The 13785-nt window shown below is 58.8% G+C and overlaps 1 protein-coding gene across 1 annotated transcript; it reads left to right on the forward strand.

Annotated features, from left to right (window-relative positions):
* The first annotated feature begins 193 nt into the window (after window positions 1-193).
* MEX3D (mex-3 RNA binding family member D) lies at window positions 194-6653 on the forward strand. Its single transcript, XM_077119550.1, has 2 exons — window positions 194-866; window positions 5295-6653. The coding sequence occupies exons 1-2, from the start codon at window positions 260-262 to the stop codon at window positions 6638-6640; spliced, it is 1953 nt and encodes a 650-aa protein (XP_076975665.1). The 5' UTR covers window positions 194-259; the 3' UTR covers window positions 6641-6653.
* The last annotated feature ends 7132 nt before the right edge of the window (window positions 6654-13785 follow it).

Raw genomic sequence — 13785 nt, forward strand, 5'->3', positions numbered from 1 at the left:
AGGAGCAGTCTCAGCCGCCGCCGCCACCGCCGCCGCCGCCGCCGCCCGGCCCCGCGGGCGCCCGGAGCAGCCCCGCGCCGCCGCCGCCCGGCCCCGCCCGCCGCCCCGGCCCCGCCGCCGCCCGCCCCCGCCGCTGGATGCAGGCGGCCGGCGGCCGAGCTCGCAGAGGCGGAGGGCGGCGGCGCGGGCGGCGGCGGCGGCGGCGCGGGCGGCCGGCGGCCGAGTGGCAGGAGCGCGGGCCCGAGCGCTAGCGCCGGCCATGCCCAGCTCCATCTACCAGCCCGACGGCGGCGGGGGCGGCGGGGGCGGCAGCGAGGCGGCCGGCCCTGGGACGGCGCCCGGCGGGGACCCCCACCCGGGGCCCCCGCCGCCGCCCGAGGGCGCCGAGGAGGCCGCGCCCGGCCCCCGGCCCCCGCCTGAGCCCGACGACGCGGCCGCTGCGCTGCGCCTGGCGCTGGACCAGCTCTCGGCGCTCGGGCTCGGGGCCGCCGGGGCGGAGGACGAACAGGGGGCGGCCGCGGGCGGCGGGGACGGTGAGGCGGCGGCCGGGGGCGCGGAGGGCGGGGCGGCCGAGCCGGCGCCCCCCGACGGGCCCGAGGCCGGCGCGTCCCTTGCCGTGGCCGCCGTGGCCGCGGCCCCGGGGCCGCTGTCGCTGCTGGACCCCGATGTGAGCCCGCCGCCACCGCCCCGGCCCTCGCCGCCGGACGTGTTCGCGGGCTTCGCGCCCCACCCCGCGGCCCTGGGCCCCCCGACGCTGCTGGCCGAGCAGATGAGCGTGATCGGCAGCCGCAAGAAGAGCGTGAACATGACCGAGTGCGTGCCGGTCCCCAGCTCGGAGCACGTCGCCGAGATCGTGGGCCGCCAGGGTGAGTGGCCGCGGGCGGCGCGCTGGGGGCCCCGGACGCGCGTTGCGGGCCGCCGCGGTGCCTTTGTCCTGCCCGCGGGCCGCGGGAGAAAGTTGGGCGCAGCCCGCGCTCCGCCTCCCCCACCCCTCGGCTCGGGCTCGGGCCCCGCCGCTGCCTTTGTCTGGGCCGCCTCCAGCCCCGGAAAGGGCCCCTGGCCCGCAGCTTCTCCCAACCCGCCGGCTGTGCTGCCCCTGGGAGAGGGGCACTGGGTTCAGGGAAGCAGACTTGGGTGGTGGGTGCGCACCACCCAAAGTGAGCATGAGGCCGGGCAAGCTCGGACGCGGGTGGGTGGGGCACGGGCATGGTCAGGGCGAGAAACCTGGCCCCACAGAGAAGGCACACGTCCACTCCGCAGCCAGGGACTCTTCCTGTGGCTGGGGATGGGATGGGAGAGGATTCCCCGGAGACGATGGGAACAGGCAAGGCAGATGAATTTGGGGGTGTGTTTAAGTGCTAGTTGCAGACGCTCCTTCTGGGGTCTGGCCTCCCCCCCCCAAGCCTTCCCTGGCAGGCCAGCGTGTGGGGGTCCCAGCAGTGGCATTGTTGGAACGTCCCTGCGGCCGCCTCATTGTTCTCTTTGTTAGCAAGCGGAGCTGAGATTTGCAGGGTGACATCAGGCCGGCCGCCGCTCATTGGCCCTCGAGCTGCGGGGCGGGCAGTGCCCAGCCCAGCACACACCCACCCGCCCTGTTAGCTGCCCGCCCTCCCACGGGGGGCCACAACTTTCTCCTGCCCTCCCACCCGCTGCCCCTTCCTACACCCAGCTCCCTGTTGACTGTTCCTGCTCTGCCAGGTTCTAGAACCTGGGGTGGGGCCTGGGCGGGGCTTGAGGTCAGGCCACAGGACACTCAGGCTGGGGGACCTTGCCTCTGGCCCCTCAGCCCCTGGGGTCAAAGAAGGGAATGAGGGGTTGAACTGCAAGATCACCTGTCACCCTCCATCCTTCCCTGATGCTAGGTTGGCGGGGCCCCCTGTTCTCAGGGGTGCAGGCATGTACGGACATTCATTTGTCCACCCCAGCATGGATATGGCAGAGGCCAGGAAGGGGACGAGTCATCCCTTCAGCCTGGTGGCTGGCCCCATAAGCAAATGGCATGACCTCAGGCTGTACCATCTGCCCTCTCCCCCACACTGCTGCCACCCCCTCATAACTGCACCCCTGTAAAGACGGCACTGTATCCTGAGTGTCTGTAGGCGTGGGGACAGACGTTGAGATTGAGGCCCAGAGATCACTTGGCCCAAATCGCCAGGCTGTCCATGGTGCTGGCAGGGGAGGGGCTAGGCTCTGGGTAAATGTACTTGTCCCACCCTTTGAGGGTCCTTTTCTAGAGAGCCGCGGCTGCCCGGGGTCATGGCGGGAATCAGGCCAAGCCATCTGTACCTGTGGCCTTGGATGGGGTCCTCACCGACAGTTGGGACACTACCCCCAGCCTCCCAGGTGTGCACTAGGCACCTGCTGATTGGGAGCCAGTCTAGGCGAGGCAGACTGGGGTGGCTCTGTAACCCCAGGGACAAAAGCCCTCTGCATTGGGCATTATAAGGGTCTTCAAGCAAGATGCCACATCTAATCCCAGCTCCAGTCCAGCTGGGGAGGGGAGCCTGATTGCCAGGACAGGTTGGAAGCTCTCCAGCTCTAGAACCATCTGTGGCTCCCAGTGTCTCCCACCCAGTTCTCCAGAACACCCTACCAGGCCCTATATGCACCAGCCCTACCTTCTCCCTCTGGCCACCAACCCCACACTCCACCCTACCTGGTACTTTGCTCTCCTATGTATGGGGGTTACAGCTTGCCCTGGACTTGCCACCCTTTAATGTTAAACCCCATGTTGGAGCCACCTTGACTTCCCCAACCTCCCTGAGCCTTGCCTTGTCCCCCAGAGAAGATCCTGTTGCTTCCATATCACAAGTGGGGAAGAAAGGATTGTGGGGGGCAAAAACGCTGGGCACAGCTTGTAGCCAGGGTTGTCAGGGCTGGGATTCAAGCCCTGGGTTCTCTGTCTCCACCTGTCCTCTGGGATTATGGGTGGGTCAGGGAAGACCTTTCTACCTTCCAGAGCTCCAACCCTTCAGGAGCCTAAGTGGGCTCAAGGGAGGTGGCCCCATGTTTTGGATAAGCAAGGTGGAAATTGAGAAGCTAACTGGTGGGCACCCCCCTACGGCCAAAAGTAAAGGTGCCTGTAGCTACTGGCTCACAGAGCACATGCCATGGGTGTGAACTTGGACTCCGTGGTCCTTCTGAGACTCTCCCACTTACCCACTTTGCCTGCCCACACTATGCATGTTCAATGGCTGCCCACCTTCCCAGCACCCCTGAGCTGCAAGTGTCCAGATGAGGTCCCGTCCTGGTTGTTGCTTGGCCATGGTTGGGTCTTCAGTATCTTGTACGGATCCTGCCAGCACACTTGGTTTTCTGAAAAGGATGAAGGAATGAACAGGACTGCAGGGAGGGCGTGGCCTTGAAGCCACTCTGGGCCCCCTCGGACTCTGCTGTCGGTGGCTTCGCATGTCCTCCCTCGGCTAGGAGTCTCTCCCTCTCTCACCAAGGATGATGCTGGCTGTGGGTGGGTTCAGAGCTTTCTTTTTCCTATGTGTACACCATGGAGGTATAGAGAGGGTTTCCCGGGCCATCACCCCCCAGCAGACACCTCCCCAAGGACACTTCCAGCAACAGGGAGATGGGTGGTGAGATGGGCTGGGACCAGAGTCACTGTCAGTCCCACTCTGGAGACACCACAGTCACCCTGTGCAGCCACACAGTTGGGGGTGGCCGTTCAGTTCTTCCCTTCCCAACCCTGCTTCTGGAAGTTGGCCCAGGTCAGAGCCATCTTCTGGGGTAGGTGCCTGATACTGGGATTACTAGGCTTCCCACACTGGTATCCTGAGGGCAGAGCCCAGTATTTTCTGCCTGTGCAGGCCTGGTCCCCTCCTACCACTTGACCCTTGCCTGACTGGGTCAGGGCAGAGGTGGACCGTGTCACCCTAGAGCCACACTGCCACTCTGCCTCCGGCCCCTTAGCTCCCCACCTTTGCCAGCTCAGTCCCAGCCCTTCACATGATCCCTGAGCTGAGAACCAAATTGTGGCCTCATATTCCCCTCCCTGCCGCCCCTGCAGGTGACCTTGGACAAATTCCTATACCCACTGGATGGCCTGCCCAGCTGGGTGGTGCCAGGGCTAGAGGACCCTGTGTCAGGAACCAAGCAGCCCACCTTCTGTGCCACCCCCTCTGCCCCCAGCCGACAGCTGGGGTTTGTGGATGAGGCTTCCTCTCCCCATCGGTCCAGAGGGCTGGCGGAATCTGGTCCCCTGCTCTGGCCTTGGGTGAATCTCCTGGCCTCTCTTCCTGCTGGCTCACCTCTTCTCCAAAATGGGTCTGATAAGAGCGAATGTTCTAGGCTGCAGGAGGCTGTTGTCTCTGCTTCCAGTGCCACCTGAGGCCCCCGAGGGCAGGGAGCCTGCCTAGTACCCACCACTTGGGCCACAACCCGTTCAGCCCTGTGAGGTTGGCATAATTCTGCCCTTATTTTACAGATAAAGAAACCAAGGCACGGAAAGGTCACCCCATGCCCAGAGTCACAGGCCACTGCCCCCAAGTACAGCCCCTACAGCAGGTCCCAGGTTTCAGGGAGCTCAGGGAGCAGATGTGTATACTGGGAAATCCGGGAGAGGTGTGCTGGGGCCTGACCTGGGGTGCAGTCAGGGTGCGCTTCCTGGAGGAGGATGTGCAGGGATGCAGCCACCTTCTCAGCTCTGGTTTTGCTTGGGTTGAAACAATGTATCTGTCCGTGGAAGGGCCTCCAAAGCCTGATGGCTTCAAGGGCCCCATTTAGGATGCCCCAAAGAGGACTGAGGAGGGGGGGAAAGGACTGACCCCCCATCAAAGACCCTATTCTCCAGGTAGATCGCCCCAGCCCACCTCAGGCAACAATAATGGCACAAGAGTTGGGGGAGCCACAGCCCAGTGCAGGGGCTCCTGCGACCCCTTGGAGTGGGACCCACCTGGGGCCTTTTAGGGGGTCTTAAGCCAGGACCACAGGGGAAACTGAGGTTTGGGGAGGCCGGGACCCTTCTGGCCAGTTGAGGGGTCTTTCTTGTCATTTGACCTCCTCTGCTGCCTCCCAGGGTCCAGGACCTCAGGGGAAACTAAGGCTTGGGGAGGCCAGGATCCACTAGGGGGAGGTGGGGTGGGAGGGTGGGGGTTCACACGGTCAGAAGAAAAATCATCCGTGGCTTCTCCACCCCAAGCCTCAGTTTCCCCCAGATAGGGAGTTAGTCTCCTGCGGGTCCTCTGGACTTTTGTGCCAACCCCGATGCCTGCCTGGGACCAGAGGGGAAACCGAGGCCCGGCCGCGGGGCAGGAGCCCTCATGAGCCTCTCCCCACCCCCGCAGGCTGCAAGATCAAGGCCCTGCGCGCCAAGACCAACACCTACATCAAGACACCGGTGCGCGGTGAGGAGCCCGTGTTCATCGTCACCGGCCGCAAGGAGGACGTGGAGATGGCCAAGCGCGAGATCCTGTCGGCCGCCGAGCACTTCTCAGTTATCCGCGCCACGCGCAGCAAGGCAGGCGGGCTGCCGGGCGCCGCCCAGGGCCCCCCGAACCTGCCGGGCCAGACCACCATCCAGGTGCGCGTGCCGTACCGCGTCGTGGGGCTGGTGGTTGGACCCAAGGGCGCCACTATCAAGCGCATCCAGCAGCGCACGCACACCTACATCGTGACGCCGGGCCGCGACAAGGAGCCGGTGTTCGCTGTGACCGGCATGCCCGAGAACGTGGACCGCGCGCGCGAGGAGATCGAGGCGCACATCACGCTGCGCACCGGCGCCTTCACCGACGCAGGCCCCGACAGCGACTTCCACGCCAACGGCACCGACGTCTGCCTTGACCTCTTGGGCGCGGCCGCGGGCCTCTGGGCCAAGGCCCCCAACCCCGGGCGCCGGCCCCCCGCGGCCACAGCCGGCCTCCGCGGCGACGGAGCCCTGGGTGCCCCCGGCACCCCCGAGGCCTTTTACGCAGGCGGCCGCGGGGGACCGCCGGTGCCGGACGCGGGCCCCGCCAGCCCCTATGGAGGTGGCAGCGGTGGCGGGGGCAGCGGCGGCTCCGGCAACGGCGGCTTCACCTTCGGGGGCGATGGCCCCGCCGCCCCCCCGGGCCCCGCCGCCCCGGGGGACTGCGACCTGGGTTTCGACTTCCTGGCGCTGGACCTCACTGTGCCCACGGCGGCCACCATCTGGGCCCCCTTTGAGCGGGTCGCCCAGTTGCCGACCTTCGGAGGCTGCTCGGCCGCCAACGGGACCCCCGCGCCGCCCGCCCGCCGAAGCAGTGCCGCCGGGACCCCCCGCCACTCGCCCACGCTGCCCGAGCCCGGCGCGCTGGGCCTGGAGCTCCCGCTGGCGCCCCGGCGTGGCGGCCCTGAGCCCGTGGGCGCCCTGCCCTGGCTGTCCCCGCAGGGCTCCCTCGCGCCCTTCTCGGGCGGGGCCGGCTTCCCCGCGCCCACCTCGCTGCCGGGCAGCCCCTCGGACTCGGGCGCCCCCGAGAGCACCCGCAAGGGCCCGGCCGCGGCCCCAGCGCGCGAGTGCGTGGTGTGCGCCGAGGGGGAGGTGATGGCAGCCCTCGTGCCGTGCGGCCACAACCTCTTCTGCATGGACTGCGCCGTGCGCATCTGCGGCAAGAGCGAGCCGGAGTGCCCCGCCTGCCGCACGCCCGCCACGCAGGCCATCCATATCTTTTCCTAGCGGGCGGGCACGGGTGGGGGCGGGAGAGGAGGTGGGGGCGGCGGGGGCGGCGGGGGGTGGGAGGTGTCGCGCAGCAGGTAGAGGGCGGGGGGGGGGGTGGGGGCGCCAGGCAGCCGCCAGCGATGACGATCGAGCTTTGATTGAGCTTTAACTCGGGTCCCCAGGCGTGGTGGCCGCGAGCGCGCGGGCCGGCCGTGCTCCCTTTCTTAAATGACAGTATTGAGTTGCTAGGATAAAATAAATAAGAGAGAAAAGGTCCGCTTGCACTTTTTATTTAAGGCACCCCCACCCCTCCCCCCCACCCACCCCTCCCCCCCACCCACCCCATACACACACCTTCTATGGGGTGAACCTTAAAAAAACAGCAACCACAAAAAAAGCCCCACGATTTTTACAACCTCCCATTGTTGTTCTTTTGTACATAGCGGTTTTCTGATTGGAAAGTGTCTGTTTTCGCCGGCGGTTGTCAGCCTGTAGGGAATCCTGCGACACGGGACGTTTCTACTCCCTTTTTCAGGCGAACTGTTTACCGTTTTGTACGTCAACTACCCGCGGCCTGGGGGTGGGGGGGGGGATGGTGAGACGTCCCAAACAGAAATTTCTAACGTTTTCTTTTTAAAATTTTTTATTATTTTATTTTTATTTTTATTTTTCCTTTTTTACTTTTTACCTCTTGTGTATATGTAGGGAATTTATAGGGAAATATGTACTTTATGGAATAAATTTTAAGAACTAAAATATATTTTATTTTAAATAAAAATAACGGACCTTTAACCTTACACAGCTAAATTACTGATTATATATTTGCTGAGCTGACTTAAGGGTTAAGAAAATTGTATCAAGAGTTTTATTTTTTGACTTCAAAGCCTTCTTAATAAAGTCTTTTTACTACACGTGAGCTCGCAGCCTCGGTGTGCTGTGGGGGTGGGCAGGTGGGGAGGCTGAGACGGGGACACCCAGAGCTAAACTCCCCTTGCACCCTCTGTCCAGAAGAAGGTGGGGTCCAGGCTGCCTTTATTCTGGGGTCCAAGGTCAAACCCAAAACCAGGCCTGTATCTTGTTCCAAGCTCGGGGGGAGGGGTTCGCCTTCCCAGACCTGAGCTGTGTGGGGGCCCCACTGGCCCCAGCGGGACTCAGTTCACCCATCCTTGTGCCAGTGGGAGAGCCGAGGACTGGCTCCCTCCAGGACCTGCCACCACGCCCTGCTGTCCACGAGGGAGGGCTGAGCAGCGGCCACAGGCTTTGGGATCCACCCTGGGTCCAGATGGGAGTCGGGACCACAGTTGGTTGGAACGCCAGACACCCTTCAGGGGTGGGGTAGGGGCCAGCAGGGATTGGGTGGACGGGTTCCCGGCATGGAGCCAGGACCTGGGGACAGGGCAGGGGGCCGAGCTGCCTGAAAGCTGCAGGCTGAAAGGGTGAGCAGTGGGGAGATGATCTGGGGTGGGGGTGCAGCCTGCTGGGATGGCCTGAGGGCTTCCCAGAGGAGGTGAGGGAGCTCAGGACAAACGTGTCCCTAAGGTCCGTCCACATGTCATATGGCCCAACAGGAGGGGGAAGAGCAACCAGAGAGCTGGAGGCTGAGAGCTGGGCACCAGGGGATGGAAACCTGTCCTGAGCTGTGGAAGGACAGGAGTCTCAGGGGGTAGGGGTGTCCTGGCCTTGAGACGGTGTTCTCCCAGCTCCTACTTCCCGGATCAGAGCCAGGGGTCACTGCCTAACCCAGGGCCTGGTTTAGGGTGGAAGAGTCAGATTTGGCCTCAGCGCCCCAAATTCTGCCTCAACCAGGAGGTGAGGAGGAGAAAGCAGCCCCCAGGGGGCCTCAGGGTCACAGGAAAGAGAAGGTGTCCAGAGCCTGGGAGGGAGCCTTTAGGAAGGAGGTGGGGAGGGGGCCTCAGCAGGAGGTGGGCCTGATGGGATGAGTTGAGCGTTTGGGGACAGCCCTGCTGCTGGGGAGCCACAGGTAGAGGCAGCTGCTCTAGGTCTGGGGAGAGCAGGAGCACCTCAAAATGGTCCGGAGGCGGTTGGGAGGCAGTAACGGGATGCAAGGGCAGCCCAGCCAGGGTCCTGGGGTGTGGGGCCAGGACAAACAGCCCGGGGAAAGTCAGGCCCAGGGCTCGGGTCCTAGTCCAGACCGGCAGGAGGGTTCTGAAAAAGAGATGCAGTAGTAGAAGGGATGGGACCCTCCAACCACAACAGGCGCGTGCCCCAGCCTAGTCCAAGGACATGCTGTCCCAGAACCTTCCAGAAATGTCTGAGGTGTGCACTTACTGGGGCAGTGCTCAGACGATGAGTGGAATTCTGGAGTTGCTCCAGCCCTCAGGGAGGGACTGCCAGAGAAGGGAAGCAGCCCAAGAGAAGGGCAGAGAGGGAGGCCCTGGATCCAGCCATGCCTGAAGGCAGACAACCTCTAACCTCTCGGTTATGAGAACCAGGAAACCCTCTCTCTTGTTTAAGCCACTGTGATTTGGAGTAACCAGAACTTGTAACCACGTACAGACCACATGCCTTGCCAGGGAGCTGGGAAGTGTTTTCTAGAAGGAAGGAGGTTGTGTGGGGTTGGGGAAAGCCAGATAAGTCCCCTGTGGATACGGGCTCTTGGCGCCCAGGTGAAGGTGAGGTCTGGTCAACCTCGGTGGAGCAAAGTCTTGCTGCTGCCAGCACTGTCCCAGCACCTGCTGGGAAAGCCCCTGTTCTGGGTCCTCACGGGCCAAGGCCACAATTCTCCCATCCTTGAGATCGAGCCATCCTTGACGTGAGCCCCAGTGTAGGACAGATCTCACTCGGTGGGATGCACCCTTGGGTGGTCCTGGGGCAGGAACAGGGCAAGAGTTTGCGTCTTGCATTCAACATCTGGGTTTGAATGCCAGCCTCAGCACCCAGCTGCTTCCCCACCCTGCCACATCAGCTGAACGCCCTGACCTTGGTTTCCTCATCTGTGACATGGCACCTGCAGGTCTCACCAGGCATACCTGCAGGGGCACAGAGAACCCGACCCATGGCAAGTGCTCAGACCGTCCTGGCCCACGAGAGTCTCCACTTGGCCAAAGAGGAATCAGTGCCCTCACGGTAATTTCGTCACACAGCGGGTGGACCCAGAAACCCCTCCCTCTGAATCAGGAAGAGGCCAGCAAACACAACAGAGAAGCAGGAAGTGCCAGTACCAGTAGGTGCTTAGTATTTGATGAATGAATGAATGGATGCACAGGTGGGTGGGCAGGTGGATGGATTTGTAGGTAGGTAGGTGGGTGGATGGTTGGGTGGGTGGATGGAAGGAAGGGTGGATGGGTGGGTGGGTGGATGAGTGGATGGATGACCAGGTGGTCGGGTGGGCGAGGGAGCTCAGAGGATGAGCTATGACTTGTATCTACCCAGGGATGCAGAGGAAGGCTGGTCAGAGAGCATGGTGGGTGGCAGGAGGGGAAACAATATGGCAAAGACCTTATACACAGGATGGAGCCCTTTACCCCAGAGAGTGTCCTCAGAACCTCTGAGGGCAAGGCAGCCTATCTACTCTCAGATCCTAGGTCCTGCAGATGGAGAACTGGGTTCCAAGAGGCCTGGGGTAGGGCCCTCACAATTCATGTCCAGAACCTAAAATCCCCAACTCTGAGAAAGTCAAGGTTAGTGGGGATTGGGCATGAGCCTGGAAATGACTCGCTTTGGCTGTCCCCAGCAAGAGCTCAGAGAAACTGCAGGCTGCTGGAGAAGGCTGTGGCCTCAGTGGGTTAAAAAAAAAAAAAGCAACAACAAACCACTAAGGCTGGAGGTTGAGGTCCCAGGCAGTGAGAATGGAAGAGGGAGAGATGACCTGGAAAATGTCCTCAGTCGAGGCAGGGTAAGGTAGCTGGCAACTGGGTGGGGGGCAGTTAAGCAACTTCTCAAGGAGAAACAGGCACGAGGCAGAGGAGAAATGCTTCTTTGCACACGCAGATCTCTCCAGGGCGGGGGGCAGGGAGGGGGCTGTGGAGGCCCCAATACTCACCACCCCCCCCCCCGCCCCAAACATTTCAATATTCTTCCAAAGAATCTAGGATGAGGCATCTTGAGCCCAAAAGGAACTTACGGTAGCGATAAGGGCAATAGAGGCTGTTTGGATTATCTCCTTGTGGGAGATGCATCTTATAGCTGGTCATGGATGTAATGAGTCACAGATGCAATCAACTGACTGCTGATTTAATACACCAGCCACAAAATATCCTTGCAGCAACTGTCAGGCCAGTGCTTGCCCGACTACACAACTGGGCATCGTCATTTGGTCAAATTGACACCAAAACCTAACCATCACACCCAAGGGCTTTTTTACTGAGATATGACCATCCAAAGCATACAATCAGCGGTTCACAGTATCATCATAAAGCTGTGCAGTCATCGTTACAACCGATTTTTGAACATTTTCGTTAGTCCAAAATCAATAAAAATAAAAGTAAAACAGAACACCCAAAATATCCCATATCCCCAACCCCTCTTATTGTTTTGTTTTGGTCTTTTTTTTTTTCCATACTTAACTGTCCACACACTGGACAAAGGAGGGTCAGTCATAAGGTTTTCACAATCACACAGGCACACGGTACAATTTCTGTAGTTATACAATCGTCTTCAAGAATCAAGATTGCAGTTAAACAATTCTGGGTATTTTCCTCTAGCTACTCCAATACACCAAAAACCAAAAAGGGATATCTACATACTGCATAAGAATAACCTCCAGAATGCTTTCTCGACTCCATTTGAAATCGCTCAGCCACTGATACTTCATTTTGTTTCATTTCTCTTACCCCTTTTGGTCAAGAAGGTTTTCTCAATCCCACAATGCCAGGGCCAGGCTCATCCCCAGAAGTCATGTCCCATGATGCCAGGGAGATAACATCCCTGGGAGTCATGTCCCACATATCAGGGGAAGGTAGTGAGCTCTCCTGTTGAGTTGGCTCTTAAGCTGATTTTATGCTTTGTTCACTGAAAGAGAACCTTTTAGAATAGAGGTTGATGAACAAACAGTCCACAAGCCAAATCTGGCCTGCTGCTAGTGTTTGTAAAGTTTTATTGGCACACAGTCTTGCCCGTTCATTTACATATCATCTTGGGTGGCTTTCATGCAAGGACAGCAGATGTGAAGAGGCACGGCACAGACTGTGGCCCAACCAAAAATATTGATTCTCTGGCTTTTTGCAGCAAAAGGTTGCTAACCCCTTTTCTAGGCCAACCTGGGGGCTTTGTGGATGCTACAGAAAATAGCTGGGGTCTAGAGAAGTCCTGTCCAATAGAACATTCTATGACAGGGGAAGGGTCTTCATTTGTGCCTTCCAAAAAAAATTTCTGCAAGCCACGTGTGACTATCGCGTACTTAAAGCCTGGCTGATAGAACTGGGAAATGAGATCTTACCTCTTAAATAGGCTTTGTCACTTTAAATTTAGATGTAAATAGCCACATGTGGCTGGCAGCCACTGGACTGGCCTGCATTTCTAGAATGTTCTGGCCCAGCGCTATCCAATAGAGCTTCCTGCAATGGTAGGAATAGTCTAGATTTGTTTGTCTGATACAGGAGCCCCAAGCCACATGCAGCTATTAAGCTCTTGAATGTGACTAGCACAACTGCAAAACAAGTTTTAATTATATTTCTCTTTAATATAAATTTAAATAGCCACAAATGGCAAAAAAAAAAAGGAAAACAGCTAGGGAAACTCTTTTTGCTAGGCAGACTTTGAGGTACTTTTAAAACAACTTAGTGGGGCAGGCAACGGTGGCTCAGTGGCAGCGTTCTCGCCCACCGTTCCTGAGACCCGGGTTCGACTCCTGGAGCCTGCCCATGCCAAAAAATAAAAAAAACCTTGGTGGACAGAAATGTAATAAACAAAACAACGATGCAATACTCTGTGTTGGGTTCTAGTTGAAGCCGTTCCTATTTTGTTTTAATATTTCAGATGTAATTTACAGATTTCCTTAAAAGCCAGTTTCTGGTGCCTGCTGGACACACCGTGGACCCAGCCAGGGAAGGGGAGCCTGGAATGTCAGTCTGCCCAGAAATTGGAACGAAAGTGTGAGTGGACGGGCATTCTGGCTGGTTGGGCCCAAAGTGTGGGAGCAGGGAACGGCCCCAGGAGAGGGAGAACTCGTGGGCTGTGGCAATTTGCAGAATAACAGTCCCCAAAGTCAGCATACACTAACTCCCGGGACCTGGGACTCTGTTCCCTTCCGTGGCAAAAGGGGACTCTGCAGGCAGGATGAAGGGCAGTGCTCCAAGGTGGAGGAATTTTCCTGCACTCTCCAGTGGGTGGGGGTTGGGGGTCATTGTCATCACAGGGTCCTTTATAAGAGGGAGGTGGGGTAGGGGTCAGAGTTAGAGAGGGGAGAAGATGCTACATGCTGGCTTTGAAGGCAGAGAAAAGGGTCACCAGCCCAGGAACACTAAAAGTTGGAAAACGCAAGGAGGCAGGTTTCTCCCTGCTGACACACAGCTCTTATTTGTTTTGTTTTTTGCAAATTTTATTGAGATACATTCACACACCATAGTGTAAAAGCCAAAGTGTAAAAAGCCCAAAATGACATTCAGTTTTGGGCTCTCTGACCTCCAGACTCTAAGAGAACAACTATGTGTCGTTTAAGCTACTAAGTTTTTGATAATTTGTTACAGCAGCAACTCCTTGGAGCACTGGCTGATCCTAGGGTCCGGGGAGGGAAAATAGGAAGCAAGCCTGGAGCATCCGGTCATTTCAGAAAATAAAAGGATATATCCTCCCCCGCCACCCACCCACCCCCAAATCCCACCAGGACAGGGGCAGCTCCAAGGGAGGCAGTGAGTCAGCGGAAAGAACTCCCGTCGGCCAAAGCTGGAACAATTCGTCCTGGAAAACCCGGGACGCCAAGTTACATTTGAATCTCAGATAAATACAGAGTCATCTTTTAGGATGAGGTCTTTTGCAACGTCTGGCTAAGGATGAACATCCTTAAATAACAAATGGCTCGTCGTTTCTCTGCATTTTTAAATGTAAATGGGCATCCTGGGTTTTTAAAAAAAAATTTTATTGGCTAGAGCTGGCATCTTTGAGGCATAGGAGAAAGAGGCAGTAATTGATTGATTAGCGGTGAGAATTCTCAGCCAGTGAGCTCTGCCTGGTGGATTCTGAATGCTCCCCTTACAGGTAAAGGT

The sequence above is a fragment of the Tamandua tetradactyla genome, chromosome 11 (assembly GCF_023851605.1).
Source record: "Tamandua tetradactyla isolate mTamTet1 chromosome 11, mTamTet1.pri, whole genome shotgun sequence".
NCBI classification, from domain to species: Eukaryota; Metazoa; Chordata; class Mammalia; order Pilosa; family Myrmecophagidae; genus Tamandua; species Tamandua tetradactyla.

What these genes read in the sequence shown, in the direction of transcription:
- MEX3D (XM_077119550.1), top strand. Translation starts at nt 260, where the DNA reads ATGCCCAGCTCCATCTACCAGCCCGACGGCGGCGGGGGCGGCGGGGGC. An exon ending in CGAGATCGTGGGCCGCCAGG is followed by an intron (nt 867 to 5,294) that starts GTGAGTGGCCGC and finishes CCACCCCCGCAG; the next exon opens with GCTGCAAGATCAAGGCCCTG.